At 41.0% G+C, this 23,033-nt stretch overlaps 1 protein-coding gene across 1 annotated transcript in view; it reads left to right on the top strand.

Annotated features, from left to right (window-relative positions):
- Aco1 (aconitase 1) overlaps window positions 1-6,890 on the top strand; it is a 69,277-nt gene extending 62,387 nt beyond the window's left edge. Inside the window, exons 19-21 of the mRNA XM_021627109.2 lie at window positions 1,741-1,863; window positions 3,972-4,157; window positions 6,106-6,890. Coding sequence (XP_021482784.1) covers window positions 1,741-1,863; window positions 3,972-4,157; window positions 6,106-6,219 — 423 coding nt within the window. The 3' untranslated portion in view covers window positions 6,220-6,890. The remainder of the gene's footprint in view (window positions 1-1,740; window positions 1,864-3,971; window positions 4,158-6,105) is intronic.
- The last annotated feature ends 16,143 nt before the right edge of the window (window positions 6,891-23,033 follow it).

Below are 23,033 nucleotides of genomic sequence, written 5' to 3'. Positions count from 1 at the left end.
TGCATTGAATCTGTAGATTGCTTTTGGCAGGATGTCTTTTCACTATGTTAAGCCTACCAATCCATTAGCATGGGAGATCTTTCCATCTGCTGATATTTTCTTCAGTTTTTTTCTTCAGAGACTTGAAGTTTTTTTCAAACAGGTCTTTCACTTGCTTGGTTAGAGTCACACCAAGGTACTTTATGTCCTTTGTGGCTATTGTGAAGGGTACTGTTTTCCTAATTTCTTTCTTGGCCCTTTTGTCTTTATATACAGGAGGGCTTTGAGTTAATTTTGTATCCAGCCACTTTGCTGAAGGTGTGTATCAGCTGAAGGAGTTCTCAGGTTGAATTTTTGGGGTCACTCATGTATACTATCATATCATCTGCGAAGAGTGAAACTTTGAATTCTTCCTTTCCGATTTGTATCCCCTTGATCTCCTTTAGTTGTCTTATTGCTCTAGCTAGGACTTCAAATACTATGTTGAAGAGAATGGGCAGCCTTGCCTTGTCCCTGATTTCAGTGGGATTGATTTAAGTTTCTCTCCATTGAGTTTGATGTTGGCTATAGGCTTGTGTATATTGTCTTTATTATGTTTAGGTATGTGCCTTGTATCCCTGATCTCCAAGACTTTAAACATAAATGGGTGTTGGATTTTGTTAAATGCTTTTTTGGCATCTAAGGAGATGATCGTGTGGTTTTTCTCTTTCAGTTTGTTTATATGGTGGATTACATTGCTGAATTTCCATATATTGAACCACCTTTGCATGCCTGGTCAAATTGAAGCCCATTTGGTCATGGTGGATGATATCTTTTATGTGTTCTTAGATTAAGTTTGCAAGTATTTTATTGAGTATTTTTGCATCAGTGTTCATAAGAGAGATAGGTCTGAAGCTCTTTTTTGTTGTTGTTGGGTCTTTGTGTGGTTTAGGTATCAAGTTGACTGTGGCTTCATAGAATGGGTTTGGTAATGTTCCTTCTGTTTCTATTTTATGGAATAGTTTGAAGAGAATTGGAGTTAGCTCTTCTCTGAAGGTCTGGTAGAATTCTGTGCTGAAACCATCTGACTCTGGGCTTTTTTTGGAAGGGAGACTTTTGATGACTGCTTCTATTTCCTTGGGGGATATAGGACTATTCAAACTATGTACCTGATCTTTGTTTAATTTTGGTAAATGGAATTTATCAAGAATATTGTCTATTTCCTTTCAAGAGATTCTATTTTAAGGGACTTTATTTTCTGATCCACTTAGCTATGGACAAATAATTGTTTCATTCCGCAGTGAACCCATCAGATCCTGGGGAACTCTCAGCTCATCAGTATCCTGCAAGAAGCAAATTTGTTTGTGGAAGATATCTCTCACTTCTTAAATTAGCTGACCCTTCTTGACCTGTTGCTTCATGCTTCCATGCACACTTCTGCTGCCTCTGCCATGACCTGCATGTAGAATGACAAGAAGACTTTGCATTTGATATCGTTTCCAAACATATCATTTTGTATTTTGCTACCTTTCAGAACTGACTAGGATTTGAATTTATAGAAAGACAGCAATTACGTTTTGGTCAAAAGTAAAACTCAATTCGGTAGACATTTCTTGGTAGACAAGAGTTAGCTGGGGACTTGTAGACCAAGCACATTGCCAGGTTTTTAGTTTCTTAGCTGTCAGCCCTTTGGACCCTGTATTGTCCCCAGTGTTTTCTGCAGTTGTGTGTTCACTCTTATCTTTTGTGCATTTATAAAAAACTTCCTTTCCTCTTCCTCAGCTTGATGTGTTTGATGCTGCTGAGCGGTACCAGCAGGCTGGATTTTCCCTGATTGTTCTGGCTGGCAAAGAGTATGGTTCAGGCAGCTCCCGAGACTGGGCAGCCAAAGGCCCTTTCCTGCTGGTGCGTATGGAGCCTAGGCTTTCCAGTGGGGTGGGGCATCTCAGAACCAGGAGGGTGCTTGGGAAGAGATGCTATGGCTTTGTTTCCAAGACATTATGAAAAAGCAGATGGTGAAGAGCTTGTAGTATCACACAGCCTGCTTCTCTGTGGATCTAGACTCCTTCCACTCAAGGCAACAGTCCACAGGAGAACTGGCTCACATATACCAGGTGGGCTTGGGACTCACAGCCATCAACTCTATAAGTACTACTAATAACTTTGGGCAAAAGCCTGTGAGGGGTGACACATTCAGAAATGTATGTGCAACTATCCTTTTCTATATAGAAAAAAACAGCATGATTTTCTAATTGTCACTGCTCTAGAGGTGGTGGGACCTGAGAGAATAGAGCCAGTAAATAATGTGGACTAAATTCTCATGCAATAGCCAACTTATCCAGAGCCTCAGACAGCCTATGCTGTGAGAGTTAAGGGCACATAGGTAAAGTTCTCATGAGTTCAAGGATATATTCGGTCATAAAGACAAGCCTCGCATGGAAAAACATGTTTTTCCATCATAGAGGTATATAAAGGATAATTTAAATTGAATAATAGGAAGCAATGATGAGTAGTCTGAAATAAACTCACTTTTGTCTGCTACACCTGGGAGGAGAATGAAAACACTTTCCAAGAACAATTCCATGTTTTGAAGAAACTGAAGTCAAGACTCTTGTCTTGTTTGTTGGCATATTCTCACAAGCGCTCAGAGCTCTCCTAGCATCACCCCATTCCTGGACCATGTTCCAACACATAATAGTCTCAGAGCTTGGAACCCCAAAGTATATTAGGATGATCATCCTCGGTGAACATAAGGAATAAACAGCAAGCTATTCAGGAGCAGTGAGGAGCTGGGCTTCTTTAGAGACTAGGTAAAATAAGAATGGGTTACTTTCATTTTAAATTACATATATTTAGTATGTTCACTCATTCTCACATATATGCACATACACACACATGTGTACCCATACAGCCACACGTCGGAGGAAGGATAACTTGCAGCAGTTGGTTCTAGCCTTGTGGGACCCACGGTCCTGATGGCAAGTTCCTTCACACACTGAGCCATCTGATCAGCCAAAGGATGTGCATACTGCATATCACTGAAATCCACTCTACCCGTGTTTCTGGACTTTGGCAATGCTTTCAGGCACATTTTAGGCATTCTCCATGGAGTCCGCTTCAGTTAATAAAGGCTTGGACACTGGTAGTTTAAAAACCTCTCCTGGTGAGCTTTAATACCTACCACTTTACAACCAGGTTCCTGAAACTTGGGTGAAATCATGTACACACACACACTCACACACAAACATGCACACACTCGTGCGCATGTGCACACATTCCAGCAGCTCACCGCCCTGCAAGGTTCTGGTGCAATTCTAAATTTTCAAATTTAAGATTTTAAATTTAAAATCTGAGGTAGTATCTAAGAATTTATAACTAACAGGATGACCTAGTCAATCCAGTTTTCAACATATTAGTTACTATTGTTTATGACCAATTACACACTAACAATAAAAGGGCCTTCATAGGAAGCTTCATAGCAGCACTGTTCGGTACAGTTTGATCCTGAAACAAAAGGTGTGGAAGCATTGCACACTAATTATTTACTTGGTAGTACATTTTGAATATCACTGTTTTGATTAAACCCTTGGTATCTGCTGGTGTGTACCCAAAGAAAAGAAAATGACTTTTTATACTTGTGATATGCATTCCAGATACAAATTAGCTGAGGCTCTTAAAGTGGCTAAATGCTGGGTCATGGGTCTCAGTACAACATTCCACCACTGAGACTCCTCAGTAAAAGGGGGCCATCATAGCATCTGCTGCATCTCAGCATTGGTGGAGGGCAGGAAAGAATGCACGTGAGTGCTTTCAGAGTGCTGGTATATTGTAGGCACTCTGATAAGGTTCACTCCTAAGTTATTTATAACTAGAAGATAGCATTTTAGATGAAAGGCTAACAGGTACTTACTAGCATCCAGCTGTGAGAATTTCTGAAGAATTCTTTTGTGAAGTTTCTGTGTACTTTCCCAAGAAAAGTCGTTGCTGTGTCTAAACCTCTGTTGGCTCGTCAGGGAATCAAAGCTGTCCTAGCAGAGAGCTACGAGCGCATTCACCGCAGTAACCTGGTCGGGATGGGGGTGATCCCCCTTGAGTATCTCCCTGGTGAGACTGCAGACACTCTGGGACTCACCGGTCGGGAACGATACACCATTCACATTCCTGAAAACCTGAAGCCACGCATGACGGTCCAGATAGAGGTAAGCGGACCTTCTGCCGGCAGGACCTGAGGTAAGGGCCCATTGTTTGTGAAGATGGCATTAGATGTGAAGCCTGCTGGCACTACCCACTTCACAGCATAGACTAATACCTGCTGATTATCATAGCTTTAAATTCATATTGTTTATCAATTCATTCTGAACTCCTAGCCCCATTCTCTCAGTCTCTTTTCAGCCCAAAGAATAGTGATGACAACTCAGAGATAATACTTCTGTTATCTAAACTCTAAACTTCTCTTTTTTTTTTTTTTTTTTGATGAAAATATGATCAACAGATCCTATATGCACTCCCCGCCCCCCCACGAACCTCATTCCTAGTTCAGGCTTTAATTAGCCCAGTGGTTGCACTTTAAGTGAGAAATGTCCCCATAGCCTACAGCATTTGAACTCTTGGCACCCGGTAGTGCTTCTGCTTGAGAGTGTTAGGTGTGCAGCCATGCTAGAGGAAGGGTAACCAGGGGCAGAGTCTCAGAGTACAGAGACTCACAATTACATCTCCCTCTCCCTGCTTTGTACCTGTGGTTGAGGAGATGAGCTCTTGTCTTCCTGCTCCTGCAGCCATGCTCCACACTTGCTGCCAAGCCTTCCTGCCATGATGGACTTTTAGCTCTCTGGAGCACCAGCCAAGATCAACTCTTTTTTTATATTTTAATTAATTTTTTTGTTTATTACGATTTATTCACTGTGTATCCCCCCTGTAGACCCCTCCCTCGTCCTCTCCCAATCCTGCCCTCCCTCCCTCTTCTCTTATGTCCCTCCCCCAGTCCACTGATAGGGAAGGTCCTGATGAGACCCTAGCCTATCAGGACTGGCTACATTGTCTTTCTCTGTGGCCTCATAAGGCTGGCCCCCCACCCTCAGGGGAAGGTAATCAAAGAGCCAGCCACTGAGTTCATGTCAGAGGCAGTCCCTGTTTCCCTTACTAGGGAACCTACTTGGAGACTGAGCTGCCATGGGCTACATCTGTGCAGGGGTTCTAGGTTATCTCCATGAATGGTCCTCTGAGTAAGGTATCCCAGAAGCAGAAAGACACACATGGCATATATTAGACATATAATATTAGACATATAATATAGGATAATCATACTGAAATCTGTACACCTAAAGAAGCTAAGCAAGAAGGAGGACCCTGGGTAAGATGCTCAATCCTCATTCAGAAAGGCAAACGGATGGACACTGGAAGAGGAAGAAAACAGGGAACAGGACAGGAGCCTACCACAGAGGGCCTCTGAAAGTCTCCACCCAGCAGGTGCTGAAACTCATAGCTAAACTTTGGACAGAGTGCAGGGAATCTTATGAAAGAAGGGGAAGACCTGGAGGGAACAGGAGTTCTACAAAGAGAACATCAAAACAAACAAACAAACAAACAAACAAACAAAAAAACATGGGCACAGGGGTCTTTTCTGAGACTGATTCTCCCAAGATCAACTCTTTATTCTATAAGTTGCTTTGCTTGTGGTGTTTTATCCCAGGAACAGTAACTAATATGGAGCACATCTAAGGAGAGGCAAGAGTAAATATCCCCGTAACAAAGTCCCAAGGATACTTAGCATCTAGACAGGTGCTAAGGTCCAGGGTGGCCCAAGGTGAGCAACCGAATTAGCTGCCAAAGGAACAACCCCACTAAGACTACTGCTGCCTAGAGCATGTCCAGAGTGTCACCTATATCTGCTGCCCTGAGAGGCCACTTTGTTCCCTACATCATTGATTCTGCGATGTTCTCAACCTCCAGTTGGCACATAAATCCCAGGGGTCTTGCTGAAGAACGAATACTAATCCAGTAGGTCTGGCTGAGTTTAGAGGCTACCGGGCCCATATGCTGCTGGCACTGTTGGCATAGAGACCACACCCTAACTGAGGCTAGAGGGAAGCCAGGTGGGTGTCCCTGAGGCAGGTGTTTCTGCTCAGCTCTGCCTCTTTACTCTTGCAGCTGGACGTGGGGAAGACCTTCCAGGCTGTGATGAGGCTCGACACTGATGTGGAGCTCACCTACTTCCGAAATGGAGGCATCCTGAACTACATGATTCGCAAGATGGCCCAGTAGGCACTGGCCTCTCAGGAGACCCGCACTAGGTACAGTGAGGCAGCAGGCCCCAGCTGGTGGAGGCCTGGTGAAGCAGCCACCTCAACCTCTAATGAGGGTGCTGCCAAGATGAGCAAGTACACACTGCCATTCCTGGAGGCAAAAGCCAGGAGTTTCTACATTCTTGATTTGTTAATCTTTTTATTCCTTTCTATAATCTGGAATCTAGCATCATGGGAAGATCTGTAATACCAAAAAGAGATCTATCTTTTCTTTAAAGTTACTGATCACCAGACATTGATTTTTCCCTCAGACTAATCTTCATCTGAATACTAGCCAGTATTCTCAGAAATGTCTCCTACTCTTTTCATTGTTCTTCTATTTTTCTCTACTCAGTGAAACCCTTTCCTGGAGAGCCATTAGTCTATATTACACCAGTGTTAACTGACTTAGGTTAAGAACCTTTCCTCACTTCAAATTTATAGCAGTGATGTGATCCCCTCCTTCCAAGTGACCAAAAACCTTCTGGATAGGTCAGCCATCAAGTGTTTGATTACGTACCTTTCAGTCAACATGATAGATTGTCTTTTATCATTTTCAGCATTTGTTGAGAGGGGTCCTTTGTTTGAAAGTAACTGTGGAGAGAGATGGGATTTCTCATTTGAATAAGATTAAATATATTTTCATGAAAATGTGTTGGCTTTGGAATTGAGTTTTGTTGGGAATGTGAGCACAATGCTGTGACACTGAGAGCCATATAAGCCCTGAAAGGTCTTTATGTCTGCTTTTTCTACCACTGCATGTGGACTGCAAGCACACAAGGAATAGAGCAAACCATGCATAAGCTGCCTGTTTAAGAGCAGTGGACAAGAAGAGCCCTACCTTGGTCACGGCAACAAGGAGAAAATCTTAGCCTCCTTGTGTCCTAAAATCTGCGCACTGACCTCCATATCTGGAATTATTTTAGGGTGTGCCTTATTCTGTTTAAACTTCCATAACAAAATGCCACAAACTATAAATCACCCATCCCTACCCTGTATGAGAGCATGTGGGCATGCACACATACACACATACACACACACACTTTCATGTTCTCTCTGAAAACTGGCTTGCTGATGCTTCCTTGCTCTCACACTGTGAGAGCAGTGTTTTTCTTGGGTTTTCTTGGGTCTGTATGAGAACTAGAGCTGAGGATGTCCCCTGCACCATACATGGCAGACCCCTGAGCCTTGGCTCCACACCAGTGAGTGCCTCTGTTATAGATTAAAATTTCCTTAGGGCAGGGTTATCTTGTGCATCTTTATATTTAACTGAAAAAAAAAACTGTATTTACTTAGAACAACATGATTTTTTTATTTTCTATGTACATTGGTGTTTTATCTGCATATATGCCTGTGTGAGAGTGTCGGGTCCCCTGGAATAGGAGTTAAAGATAGTTGTGAGCTGCCTCTGGGTTCAATTCCCAGTACCCAACAGGTCCTCTGGAAGAGCAGTCAGTGCTCTTAATCTCTAAGCCATCTCTCCAGTGCCCAACATGATTTCTTTTAATATGTAAGTGTATAGAGTGGCTAAATTGAGCCTCATAAACTTTTTGTGGTGAGAATACTTCCAAGAATATATTTTTAAAATAATAATGTATGAGTATTAACAACAATAACCATGCTCCTAAGCTCCTTCCTACTCTTTTAACATAATATCCATATTGCCACAAATAATATATTTGTGTGTAGACATGTTTGCCCTGTATTTTCTTTCTTGATTCAGCCATGGATAGACACTAAACAACTAGGCAGATTTCATTCCTTAGCTTTTGTGACTAATGCTGAAATGAATGTTTGGTATAGGTATCTCTTGAATATACTGGTTTAATTCCTTTTAATTCCCTAGAAGTGGAATTTCTGGGTCATAATAATGTTCTTGGAGGCTCCATACGGTTTCCCACAATGTCTTTACATGCGTATGGCCTCCAACTGTGTGTACACATCCCACACTCTCACTACTGCTAACCTTTATTTTCTTAATAGTTTTAACTATGGAACTATTTGCAGCTCCCTGATGACTAATGATGTTGAGTATATTTTCATATACATGTTGATCATTTTTGTGACTTCTTTTGAAAAATGTTGGTTCAAGTCCTTTGTCCATTTTTAATTGAATTATTTCATTTTGTTCTTTGAATTTTAATAGCACATAGTATAGATAGTAAGTATTTGTCAGGTATTTTCTCCTATTTTGTGATCTGTCTAATTCTTCCTTGGAAGAGTCCAAGGACTGTTTCTTTGGGTACAAAACTTCTATCCTGAAACAGTCCGATGGCCTATTTTTATTCTTGTTACTTTTGTCCCTGTCGTTTGCCGGAGCCCACTGGCAAAGTCAAACAGTACCTAAGTGGGGAGTGAGGATAAATAACACAAGGGATCAGCTCAAGAGGACTGTCAGTAAAAACAGCAGCCACAAGTTTATTCCACAATTCTTTTTTATTGGTAAAACAAAACAAGTCACATCAATACAAGGAAGGGGTTCATGGAACAGCCAAACTTTTCTTAAACCACTTCCCTGTAGCAGATATGGTCAAAGGTCACACAAACAAATTAAAGGAACTTGGCAGAACATCTTGTTTATCTCTGTCTCAAGGTAAAGGCCAGGTTGAAAACATGTTTTTCGCTGAATAGTCAATAACAAAGCAACTTGACAAACAAGCAGCTCTTCACAGCAGTTCCGATCAGAAAATACACAATGCCATGGCACTTCCCCTCTGAGTTTATCTAATACTTTTATGGTGTGAGGTCTAATGCTTAACTTTTCAATCTGTTTTGAGTTGATTTTTATGTAGTTTGAGACAAGAGTCCAACTTCATTCTTTTGTTTGTGGCCATCCAGTTTTTCCCTCACTGAAGAGACAGCTCTTTCTCCACTGTGTGTTCTTGGCTTCCTTGTCAAGTCATTTAACCATACCTATGTAGGTTTATTTCTGGGGTCTCTGTTCTTTTCCATTGGCTCATGCATTTGTTTTTATGTTAGCAGAATGCTATTTCCAAATTACTATGGCTTTGTAATACTAGAGGCCAGCTCAAGCACAGAGGGTAAACCAAGGTGGATGGCAGTGTAGACGATGACCAGCTGGTGGCTGCTGTTTCTCTCTAGACTTTAACTCTTAATCTACAAGGCTCGTAGCCTTGCTATTTGGGGCTCTCTATGTATACAGTTTAATTATACATGCATACATGTATACATACATACATACACACAGTTTAACACTATTACATAGTTTAACTCCCAGGGGCCATTGATCACAAGAACCTCTAAAGGAAAAGAGAGGTAGCAGGGAATTGAACCCTGAACTTTCAGATTCATGATCTGAAGCTTTATCAATTTAGCTATCCAGGCCTTCTGGTTTCTCTGCCACCAAAACTCTGGCTAAAAACTTTTATTGTTTAACAGCAGAGGGTCTTAATCAGTTAAGCCAGGTGGCTCTTTTAGCAGATGCAACCCTGACATTTTCTTGCTGTAAATACAAGGGGTTATAAAAAGAAAAACCTTACTTCCTTTTACCTTAACAGCTTAGCAGTGAACAGCAACAGTGGACTCTTGCTGGAAGCTAGAATCCTAATTAAGAAGGCCAATAAAACACTCTGGATTATCACTTACTAAATTTACTAACCTTAGAAACGTGCAAAAAATGTACACACATTTGGCAGAAAAAGCAAGCAGATTTTTACAAACCTTACACAGACAAAACAAGGAAGCTCCCAAAGACATCATTCATCCACATGTATGTAAACATATAAATATAAATATATACATATATAGACAATTAGACATATAAACAGATATACAGAAAAGTTTTTAATGAAGCAAATAGCTTTGACAAATGTTTGATTCTGTCTTGAGTTTTTATACTATCTAATACAGAGGTTCTTTATGTATGGAAAAAAATACCTTGTTAAAAAATACATACAATTGTTACATTAAAAAGGGATTTACAATAGGCAATTAAGATAGTATGGAGCAGCCCATGGCTTGTACAAGAGTAATAGGTAATGCTTGTGAAACCTGTAACTGTGGTTCTGTTCACTGCTTTAGGAAGTTGTTAAATGTCATAACCACAGACGTGATTTAACATTCAACTAATTTCTGTTCTCTTAGTCAAATTGCCATAAGCAAAGATAATCATAGCTGCTATTTTTATATATTTTATGGTGTATTTAAACAGTTACTGGCATGATCCGGAAGATTATAGTCCACTTTGATTCTACCTGTCTAGTTGGTCTCCCAGCCAGACATCTGTTTGTGGTATTTACAGGGTGCTAATTAACAAGGTCCAATGAACAGAAATGTTTCAGGAACCCCTGTTTTACATGGATGTTAATATTGCAGAAGCAACACAGTGACTCTGTGTGCTGTAAACAAGGATACAAAAGCTTTCTGGCCAAGCAGTGCATCTCTCAGAACCTTACAACAGCCCTCCACAAGACACGCTTGCAGAAATACTAGTATCTGGTCGCTTTGTTATTTGAAATTTAGTACTGAGTCTGTCAGGAGTTTATCGAACTTATTACACAATGAGGTCTTTGACTTGAAGGCTCCTGTTCAAGATGAAGATGCCACATGGTGGCTCATAACCATCTATAGTGAGATATGGTCCCCTCTTTTGGTATGCAAGCACACATGAAGCCTGAATGGTGTATAAATAAATAATAAATTTTTTAATGTTTTTTTCTTGAATAACTTCCAGTAAATATCTTACATAAGTTATAGAGTTCTTAAACTGTAGCAGCAAAAAGATATCACATATTAAAAGATATAAGCAGGGGAGGGGGAGGGGCTTATGGGGGGATGCAGAATGAATAAAGAGTAATTGATGAAAAATTTAAAAAAAAAGGGAAAAATTAATTTAAGAACCTTAAATGACTTTCAAAATTGGAGGAAAACATGGAGTTAGTCAATTGGCATGCAGCACGTCTCGCCCCTGGGGGCAATGGTCTCCTGAACCTACTCAGACCTCGGACACCCCCACTGCTAGTTCTAGAACTGACGCAGGATGTTCCAATGAGGAGTTAAGGCTTCTCATAATATTTCCTATAAACCCACACCTGTTTGTCTATATCCCCCATTTCTATTCATTATTAGCCAGATAGAGCCAAGTAATTGTGGTAATGATACTTGCTTTTTTGCCCAATGCTGGAATGCTAGTAAATTTAGGTATGCCCTGGTTACTCGCATGCCTCACTGGGTGCCTATGCCCATTGATGCCCCTCACGCTATGACTCTCTTCAGACAGAAAAGGGATCTTGGAACTACAGCCACCATTGTTACTACCATCTCATTGGCGGCTGTTGGAGCTACCACCAGGGCATTAGCCATGAGTCATACTAGGCAGACTGCTCAGACCCTGAATAATCATTTAGCCAATGTAGCTCATGCCTTAGTTGTACATAAAGGAATTAATGCTCAACTAAAAGGAAGCTTGATGGTGGTCAATCAGAGGATTGACCCCTTGCAGGAGCAAATTGATACCCTATGGCAAATCGCTCAACCTGGCTGTCAATGAAAGTATGCTGGACTTTGTGTCACTAGCATACAACATGAGAATTTTTCCTGTGCTGCAAATTTGTCTAAACAATTGTCGAGCTATATTTTAGGTAATTGGACTGGAGAATTCGATACTACGATGGAGCAGCTGAGAGTGGCCATTGTCACAGTAAATTCTACCAGAGTGGACGCAGGACTAGCCACAGGATTATCAACATGGATTGCTGCAGCCATGAATCATCTGAAGGAATGGGCGGGCATGGGAGCGTTAGCAGGCCTGGTGTTGGTCTCCTTGGTTTGCCTGTGGTATATATGCAAGATTAGAGTCTCACAACAGTGTGATGCAGCCATGATCATTCAGGCCTTTACAGCCATTGAAGCAGGACATTCTCCCCAAGCATGGTTGGATACCATAAAAAGCTAAAATGATACGCTCAGGATGTGAGGCTAAGCACTGCACTCAGGGTCAGCCGCTTTTGACCCAGAGAAGAGCATGTCTGATTGCATGCGGGTTGATGCCCCAGGTCCCGCCTCTGAGAAAAAGGTATCGGACGGGTCTGATGCTCTTTGGGTGGATGACACCTAAATGAACATCAGTACAAAGTCCCAATTTATTTCTAATATCAGAGATCAGACCTCTACTCTTGCCGGATGCGTCTAAAACAAAAAGGGGGAACTGGAGAGAGATCCGGAATGCTATGCCTTAAAGATGGAGCTGGTTTTCGCCTTCCACCTTCCCGATGGTGAGTGCTCTCTGTCACGAACAATTCCACATTTGGCTAAGGCTGAGGATCTGGCTTGCTTCCATGTATGTGGACCTATCTGCATTGCCCACGTGACACACCTGGGTTGGCTACCCAGAGGCTATTTAAGCTGTGGGCTGGCTTTCCCCAGGGTCCGAGGATTGTTCAAGGTTCCTGAATAAACTGCATTGAAAAAAAAAAAGATATAAGCAAAAGTCAGCTCTCAGTAAACTTATTTAGCCTATTTTATTGCATCTTATTAATAATTTTACCATTAACCATTATCAATAACTAGTATATCTTTTTTCATACATTCTATCAATTAAAAGTCTACTGCCTACAGTTTGTTTGTTTTTTCCAAAAAGCTATGTTGGTGGTTAATATTCCTGTGTCTTGGTCATAGCACCCACCGTGGCCATGGAGAGAGGCTGAGGCCCAATGCTCTCACCTCTGGGGCTGTAAGAAAGAGGAAGCTGCAGCCCATGCAGGTGTTGCTCACACTGGTGTGTCTGAAAGTTGGCGTGTGGATTGGGGCTGTAACGTCCTATCTTATATAAAGAAAAAAGGAGATTCTGATGAAGTTTTGCAAGATGGTGCACTCTCTTGTCTTCTTGAGACAGGTTCTTTTGTAGCCTAGACTAGCCCCGCACTCCTTATGTAGCCAGGCTTAATTCCTGCTCTACATCCTAGTGATGGGATATAGGAGTCAGAGTGTTCATTGAAAAGAAAACACATTTTAGAAACAAAAATGGACTATGCAGAGGACAAAGTATCCAGTGAGCTTGTAACCTCAAATTCAAAGGTGCAGGCCACTGTGGTGAGAGCTTTAACATTTGAAACCTCAGGACTCCAAGCTTCAGGAGAGCTGGCATCTACCGTGGAGCTTACTGAAGAAGTGTGACTGTCACATGCTCAGAATTTATAATGTGTGGCTGCCTTGTGGGGAAAAATAAAGTGATGCATTTGGAAACCAAGCCATCATGTTAAGAGTTCTGAAGGCATGGGATCTGTACTATCTTGTAAGGTGCAGAAACTGAAAAGCTGTTGGTTTCTTTGAGTCACTCTATCCTGTACAGAAAACTCCTGCTCTGCTCTTAATGCTGTAGCATGCTTTGCCCTAGAACCAGCTTCATGCCCATTGCTTTGCTGGGAGTTGAGGAATGGAATAACAGGTGTGTACCCATAGATCATAGTGAATGGCTTGAGAGTCAGTCTCCTGGGCCCTTTCTCAACCTTTGTCAACTCCCAGTCTCAGGCGGAATAACCGTGGGTAACATGTAGTGGTGCCTCATTTCCCTTCACCTTTGCCATCACCTGTTGCATTGTGCTAATATATACTATTGATATATCTTCTGGTAACACTGCTGTTAATCCTAAACAGCTGTATAACCAAATCACCACACAGAGACTGATTTATTTAGTTAACCTAGAACACAATGCTGGGCAATAGTTACTCCATTCTAAACCTCCAAGCCCTCATAGTTTCCTAACATTTAGATTCACCCATTATACTTGCCTTTTGTGAAATCTTAGGTCCAGTTCATTCTCCATGTTATTCAAAGACCTCTCCTCCCACTTCTGTTCTCCCAGCCTCTCTCTTCCTCTGCCTCCCACTTCTTCCTGTCCTTTGGCTCCTCCCTTCTCCCTCCTACTCCTTCCTCTCCATTGCTCAACATTGTGGCTGGTTGTTTTATTTTGGCATGTTTACACAAAGTTCGAGACAGGTGATGCTTAGAATACGTATCACAATGAAATGTCTGGATTGAAACCAAAGAGTGGGGAAGAGAAATTATTATTTGAATGAACAAGGGTAAGGTGTATACATTTCAAAAGAACATTATACCAACAATCGCCTTTTACATTTTTGCCAAAAAAAAATGTGATAATCAGATGACTCACTTGCCGACCCTACAACAGTTGAAGTTCTGAGTTCTGCTATCAGAAGGTGGGACCAGCAGGCCTGGTTTCAGTCCAGTCCCTAGGGCATGCTTTGTGATGATTTGCTTAGACCTTTCTATTGGAAGCTCTTGGGAAAAGCAGCCAGCCGGCTTACATGGCCCTTATGTATGGAGACTAGATCTCAGCTTTTGTCCACCCTAGTATACAAGCTAGTATACAACACTGGCAGCCTGCGCCAGTGTTGTATGGTACACTTGGTAGAGATGAGTGGCAGCCTGGCTTCTTGCCTGGTCAGCATTTGGTAAGCATTTCTTCTTAGTTTATGGAGATTGCAATAGTATTCTTTGGAATGGAAAAATCTCATTTAAACCCTTTTGTAATGAGTTGCCATCTTGTTTGTTTAGATCTTAAACAGTCGTTTCTTCTTACAGAGAAGATCCTGCAATGGAGTTACTGTTGGAGCATAGGCCCTGTGGAGAAGAATACAGAGACTCTTAGAGTTCCCAGTATACATGCATTTTCTAGTTCCTAAGCAAAAGTGCTAAATTTTAGAATGTTTCTATCACCAGTCTCTTGAGCCATGGTTTTGCTATGTAGTACAGGCCAGCCTTGAACCCAAGACCCTTTTACTTGCTTACACACACAGGTTCCTGAGGCAGATGCAACGACACCTGATTGACTTTCGTTAACATCTTAAGTAAAAAAAAAAAAAAAAAAAAAAAAACCTTAAGGTTTTTTTGTGGAAGGCTGAGTCTAATGGAGTTGAGTTTAATGTTTGCACTATTCACTGAACTATCTACAACCAAAATGTGCCAACTCATAGTTTTATGTGTTTGTATCATTAACAGAATTATTGAGACATCCCTCCTTTGGGCAATATTGTATGTAGAGACTGAGTTATCAATTAAAAACACACGTCTTTATGATCCTAAAAAAAAAATTCCTATGTCTCTGAACAGAGCATGAAGTGTTCTCTTGGGTCATTCTGTTGACCTCCAGGCTTGATCTGGGTAGTTTGGGTGACCCACTGTGCACTGGAGAGTATGGGAATAGTCTTCAGACACACATGTCACATAAAAAGAGTTATGTAGTCATATGATCTCTGCAGTTTTGTTTAGGCCACTGATGGTCCTAATGAATTACAAATAACTTTTAGGAATGTGATTAAATCACAGTACTGCTTATAAATCAGTACAGTTCCTACCTTGAACAGAGTACCTTGGTCTGTTGGCAGTATGCAGCTGTGTTCTAACTCAAATTCTGTCTTTGACTGAATACAGAAAGAATGGGGCATTACCAAATAAAAGATTAGTAAGAGTGAGAAGAGGACAGACCAGCCAGAAACACTAGGGCCCTAAAAATAATATGGTGTTGGGTTCCCCAGATTTTCTGTTCATCTGATATGTGTAGACTTGAAGCTGAAGCAGCTGACAATCTGAAGTGCCCATGGGCAGAAACAAAAATCTCAAGAAAAGCCTACAGCAAAGGACCAGAAAAGGGCAGCCTAACAAAACTTTCAGAGCTTTGCTCCCAGGGTGGGGAGGGGCCTGTGGCCTAACCCCTCCCTACCTGTGCCAGCATAAAGGGAGAACTAAGATCCCTACTTTACAAAGCTGTGATCTGGCCCCAGTTTTCATGATGGAGTCAGTCGTCAGCCTTGCTGACTGGAAGCATAGACACACTATGCTTATTGTATTATTAAGGGTGGCGCCACCCTTGCTTATACACACAGTAAGAAGACCCTAGGAGGAAGCAGAATTCCCACCTTCACACGGTATTAACAAGTGGGTGCCTTTTCTGCTTCTATTGGTGGTGAGGAGGCCCTGGCCTCCTAATTAGAGCCAAGCTGGAAGCCACCCAATGCAGAAGACTAACAAGGTTCAGAGTCCTGGGATCAGCAAATGAAAATATCTAGGTTTCAAAGATCTCTTTTCATATCATGAAACAAGAATGAAAAAAAAAATCAATGATGCTGTCATTGAACTGATAAGAATTATGTAGTAAGGAATTTAACAGCCATAATAAAAATGCTTCAATGAACAATCACACCCATTTAATTGTGGAAAAATATACAGGCTTATAATAACTGAAAATAAATGCCTGATAGATGGTGTGGACAGCAGACTAAAAGGAACCAAGGAGCAACTTTGAACTAAAAACTAGAGCAGGTCCCCGCCCCTTGAGGGAGAGCTGCTGGATCCTCTCACTAGCAGTCAAGTGCCTCTCCTCAGTTGATGGCTTCTGGTGTGGATGCCAAAGAAGAACGACTCGTATTCTCCAGGGGGGCTGGCCACTAGGAATTTGACCATGCTCCAGTGAGTATATGAACAACACAAAATGGACTTGTTTTTTTTCTGGTGGTGGTGGGAGGGAGGGAGTAGGTAGACATGGGAAGCCTGAGAAATAAGTGGGATTGGGGTGCATGATGTGAAATTCCCAAACAATCAATTAAAAAAAAAAAAAACTAAAGTAAGTGCTGAAAAGACAGCTTAGCAGTTAATAAGTACTATTGGTTCTCCTTCTGTAGGACCTGGGTTCAATTCCCAGCATCCACATTTCAGCTGAAACTCTCTGTAGCTTCAGTTCCAGGAAATCTGACGTCTTTTTCCAGGCCACCTTGAACACTAGTCATGAGTACTTGGTGCAGAGACTTACATGCAGGCAGCACACTCATACACACTTTTAAAACTAGAACAAATGAAATTATCCCAGTCAAACAACATAAAGAAAATAGACTAAAACAAAAACAAAAAACAGACTCTTTGGGACACATGGCAACTGAACAATTTTTTTTACACCTAACATGCACATCATCAGAGTCCAAAAACCAAAGAGCAGGATTTGGAAAGTCAGAGAAGCCATGGCTGAACAATTCTGAAATGTGAAAAGCAACATGACCATAGAGTCACAGCCCCAAATGGGATAAAGCAAAAATATTTACACAAAGGTACATGTAATTAAATGTCTGGAAACCCTTTCTCTACAAAGGAAAAGCAGTCTGAATGACAGCAACCAGTGCTCAGTTGCCACACAGGTCACAAGGCAGGGCACAGTTATTTCTCACATGCTAAAACGATTAATAAAGGGGAAATCAAGGTTTTTCTCAGAAGAAGAAAACAAAATTCGCCACCGTGACACCTACAATGACTATAGGTTAGAAAATAATCAGTGTATGACATACACAGCCTCCAACCCTCATGCTATCCCACCTGAGGATGTGTAGACCAGGCTGGCCTGAAACTCAGAGATCAGTCAGCAACTGAGGTGCTGGGATTAAAGGCATTTCCCACCATGCCCAGCCTCTGAGATTTTCTTGTTTTTGTGAATAAAATGGAGAGAGGGGTGGGAATGGTGTGGTAGCACAAAGCATCTGGATCTGGAAGCAGAAGGGCCAGAAGTTCAAGGTCATCCTCACCTACACAGTAAGTTGAAAGTTACCTGGGCTAAGTAATGCTTCTATCTCAAAAAAAAAAAAAAAAAAAAAAAAAAGTGAAGGTTATTTTCCTGTTTTTAAGAATTACATGACATGTACTTACTCTTTACTCTAAAATTACCTTTGGATACATCTCTAGAACAAAATTTAGGGTTTTCTGATATACACATCCCTTTATGAGTAATTTTAATATTAAACTTTCCTTTTTGTTGTTTTGTTTTCTTGAGACAGGGTCTTTCTACATAGCCCTGGCTAGCCTGCAACTTACTATGTAGACCCAGGCTGGCTTTGGACTCACAGAGATCCCTCTGCCTCCTAAGTGCTGAGATTTAAAGTTATGCACCACCATGCCCAGATTTTAACTTCCCTTTTTAAGATACGAATCAGTGTGGATGGAGAGATGGCTCAGTGGTTAAGAGCACTGGCTGCTCTTCCAGGGTTTGATTCCCACCACCCACATCAAATCTCATAGCCATCTGTAACTCCATACCCAGAGGATCGAGCACCTTCTTCTGGCCTCTGAGAGCACTATGAGTGAACAGGGTGCAGAGGCACAAATATACGTAAAATACCCATACATATAAAAAGAATAAAATAAAAGATTAAAAGGTTCAGATCTACTCACTGCCTCTTACAGGCTGGAGTGGGGGGGGGATGGGAAAGAATAAACATAAGCTTTCCCTTAGATAGTCAGTTGTCTCTTCATTCACCTCTACGTAATGGCTTTTAAAAATTATATAGTAAGATTCCAGTAAATACTAGTCATCTCAAGTATCTTCAATGTACTGTTGGTAGTTGCTCTAAATTCTAATGCATTAAAGTTGTTACTACTATTGGTTAAACTTTAAGGAAAAAGCAGCAACTGGTGGCCATGCCACCAAGGTGCTGCCCTACTGACCCCACCCCTGTGGTTGAAAAGAAACTACTCAAGACACAAGCAGAGCCAGTTTCTTCCTTCCTTCCATGAAGTGGAAATTTCTGGTTTTCTTAAAGATTTAGTTTTGTCATGTGACATTTTTGCTGAGAGCTGGGCAAGTGATGTATTGCCCAGGTTGGTTTTTGAGAGAACACATGTTGTTTTGATTTCTCATGTGAGGAGCATGACTTCGGTCATCTAAGAACATCCTTAGGTGGACTCTGAGGAGAGGACATATATAGAGGCCCACACAGAGTGAGACATCACTTTTTGGATCACCATTGCTGCACTGATCTTCATGCCTCAACACTTAGCAGAAAGAAATGTTCCAGAGAGCTTCTCCAGGCAATCCAACTGAGTCTTGGGACTTTCGATGACTTCATGTTACTATTTTGTGTTGGCCTTTGGACTTGACTGCTGGTATCCTGATGACTGAGTCTGGTAATCCCCTAACAACCCATCGACCCTAATCAACAGGAAGTACATAAAACAGGACCATAGCCCTTTTCCCTACTAATCTACCTAAGGTTGCAGTGGTTTGAAAAGGAGGTAAAGGTGCTTAAGAACCTTAAATAAAGTAGCTTTAGTGAAAAATCTAAGCCTACAGGTGGTGCCCAGCTTTGGGTTAGGCCCAATGGATAACTTCACTTTTAATGTAAGAATCATCAGGTTTTGATGGGTTGGCAATGTTGTTTAAGGAGGTTGGCAAAATAGTGTCTTTGGCCACTGGGTGGTCTCTTGTCTTGCTCCCAGAGGGTGTTTTCTGGGTTTGCTTTTTGGTCTTCATATGTACCATTTTGAAAAAGACTGGGGGAAAAGCTGAAAACTCAGAAGGTTCACTCAATGCTCTGGTGTTGGAAAGGATGGCAGAGTTGGCTATGCACCTGGAGAATTTGTGATTAGAGGTTGATATGCTTGCAAATCAAAAGGAGCCTGTGGGAGGAGAACAACAGGTTTCAGGTTTGGTGTCCAACACAAGGAATTTCCCTGCACAATGAAAGAGGGAAGCAAAGCAGGCTGGAAGGCAGGCTGCCACCCAACCCTGCTCCATGCCCAGAACACCTCCATGAGGCAAGGGGCCAGGAAGAGCAGGAGGCTGTATAGGGTTCCTGTGGAGCAAAGTGCACCACCAGAGGAGTTGTCTAGGCCTATACAGGCACCATAAGCCTTCCCAGTCTTTTTAAACCATATGCCTGCTAATGATGGTAGTGAAGCTTATGATGAGATGACATCGCATTTAATAGACATGCTAGATTTAAAATGTTTTAAAGACTCTATTTTAAACTTTGGGATGCATTCCCCACTTGTTAAACAAGTATTAAATAATTGAGCTATGCAAAACAGACTTATTCCTCAAGATTGGAAGAATTTGGTGTCAGCTGTTCTAAAAGGTGGTCAACAATGATTATTGTGGTAGAGGGACAAAGCCATGAAAACAGAACAACCTAATATAGCAAGGGAGATAAATGTTAAGGACCAGATGCTTGGTGAAGGGTGTTATGCTGATTTGCAAGAGCAAATCTGGTCTGATACTGTCATACTTAAACAATGTCATGCTGCAGCTTTAAGAGTGTGGAACACAGCTGAGGAGACAGGACAAAAACCCACCTCCTTTACTAAAGTAATACAAAATTCTAAAGAAGTCTTCACTGAATTCTTATAGAGATCGACTTCTGCTGTCAATAGAGTCATACCAAATCCTGAAACCAAAAAGTCATTGATAGAGATCTTGACATTTGAAAATTCAAACATTGAATGTAAGAGAGCAATTAGACCTTTAAAATCACAAGGAGCCCCAATAGACAAATGGATAAGAGAGAAGCTGATATTGGCTGTCAGGAACATAATGCTAATATCATTGGACAAGCTGTAGCTGGAAATCTCAGAAATCAAAATTCCCGGTGTTATAATTTCCAAAGAAACTGTAAGACTAGAAGCTTCAGATATCAAAATAGTAGGTGCATTGACTTAGAAGAAAATGGTATTCGTAGAAGAGAACAAGCAGTTTCTGGATGCAATGGAATGCAAAGGCTTCCAGGGTTTTGTAGCCACTGTGGCAAGGAAAACATTGGTCTAGGGACTGTAAGTCCAAAAGAAACATACAAGGTAACCTCTTGCCATCTGGAAATGAACAAAGGGACCTGACAGATCGAGGCCCTGCAACAAACAATGCGAGCCATTTTCCTTCAGTCAGCCAAGATACCAAGTGGGCAGGAAAATCAAAACTAAGTGTTGATGGTCTGATGCATGCTATTGAAGGTAGTGGAGCTTTGAATCTGGCCACTGATATGCCTCTTACACTATCCTAAATGTTTAATGTTACAAGATAACCACTGGTATTTTATGGTCCTTTACCTTCAGGGACAGTAGGGATGATTTTGGGAAGAATGGGATTAACTTTTCAAGGATTTCTTGTACACCCAGTTATCATAGATGGGATTTCAAGGAAGAAATTAAAATCATGGTATATGTGAAAAGGGAGATGCAAATTAATGCAGGGGATAGAATTGCTCAGCTGTTAACTATTTCCTTACATCAAGAGCAAGGCCACTCCAGTAGAAAAAACAGGGGCTTTGGGGAGTATTGGAAAAACATGTGTTCTGGCAAACAGTGGCTAACGATCAGAGACCCAAATTAATGGTACAAATGAATAGAGTTGAAATAGAAGTTTTGGTGTATACAGGAACTGATGTCAGTATACTTTCCCAAAAGTCTTGGAATCCAGATTGGCCACTTCAGAAGTTTTATACACAGTACATAGGGACTGGTAAATTATCACAAATAAGACTAAGTGCCCAATAGATTAAAATATGTGGGAGCAGAAGGGCAAACAGGAAAGTTGAGACCCTATGTGGCTGACACACCCATAAATTTATGGGGAAGGGATTTTTTTTTACAACAATAGGGTACTCAAATTAATATTCTTGCAATCTCAGGGACAGAAAATGAGGAAATTGTAGATGATATGGTAGATGTTCCTGGAGAAGGTATTGAAAAAGGTATTTGAGAACAAGCACAAGCTGTGCCCATTGTCCAAACACAGGACATCACAGGAATTGAGTTTCCAATTTTATAATAGGGGCACTGCTGAGATACCAACAGCCTTGCTCCTGAAATGGATTTGGAACAGACCTATATGGAAAGAGCAGTGGCCCATAACACAAGAAAAAGTGCTGGCAGTTGAAAAACTGGGACAAGAGCAGCTGGAGGCTCAACATATAGAAGATTCTACCAGCCCATGTAATTCCCCTGTGTTTGTTGTAAAAAAAAAAAAAAAAATCAGGAAAATGGAGGATGATAACAGACTTAGTAGTCAATAGAGTAATTCAATCAATGGATCTTTTACAGCCTGGACTTCCTTTACCTTATCTGTTACCTAGATCTTGGTCTATGATAATAATAATTGACTTGAAAGATTGCTTTTTCACAATACCTTTGCATGAGCAGGATAGGGAAAGGTTTGCTTTCTCAGTACTTATTCTGATCAAGAGTGGTCCAATAAAGAGATACCACTGGAGGGTGCTCCCCCAGGGAAGAATAAGTAGTCCAACTTTATGTCAATATTTTATGCAACAACCATTAGAAATAAATCATAGGCAATTTCCTCAATATATCTTATATCCTTACATGGATTATATTTTGTTGACTGATTCTGATGCAGATACTTTAGAAAAAATGTTTAAGGAAACACAAAGAATTCTGCCAAGTTGGGGGTTACAGATTGCATCCAAGAAGATGAAACAATTCTTTGCATATTACAATATAAAGCACATTATGGGTATTCTATACAATCCTACATGACAAACTATTGTAGAAAGAGCCAATCATACCTTATAAGAGATGCTTATTAAATAAAAAGTAGGGGAAAAGGTAGAATAAAAATTCCCAGAGACAAACTAAATCATTCTTTGTTAACTCTAAATTTTCTTAATTTTGGTTAAGGAGGAACAACAGCAGCTGAGATATACTGAATTACAGAAAAAAACTGAAGAACTAGAACACAAATATACTATAAGGATGTGGTAACATTAGAGTGGAAACCTGAGATAGTTTTGAGATGGGTTATGCTATGTATATACAAGGAATGACAAAATATGGTTACCAACAAAACTTATAAAGATTAGATCTGACCAGGCAAACCCTCTTATTACCTGAGACACGAGTGTCTTCACAAAGCAAACAGCCCAGGTGATTCACTCTCACAAACTACCGCAATTACTGATTTTTTTTTTCATGCAAATCATCTTCAAAGGACATAGCCCAAAGGACAGACAACACAAAGACTGGACAGACAATACAGAGACTAGACAGAC

The sequence above is a fragment of the Meriones unguiculatus genome, chromosome 9 (assembly GCF_030254825.1).
Source record: "Meriones unguiculatus strain TT.TT164.6M chromosome 9, Bangor_MerUng_6.1, whole genome shotgun sequence".
NCBI classification, from domain to species: domain Eukaryota; kingdom Metazoa; phylum Chordata; class Mammalia; order Rodentia; family Muridae; genus Meriones; species Meriones unguiculatus.
Note: the sequence above shows the minus strand (reverse complement) of the source record. Positions and strands in the feature narration are given on the sequence as shown.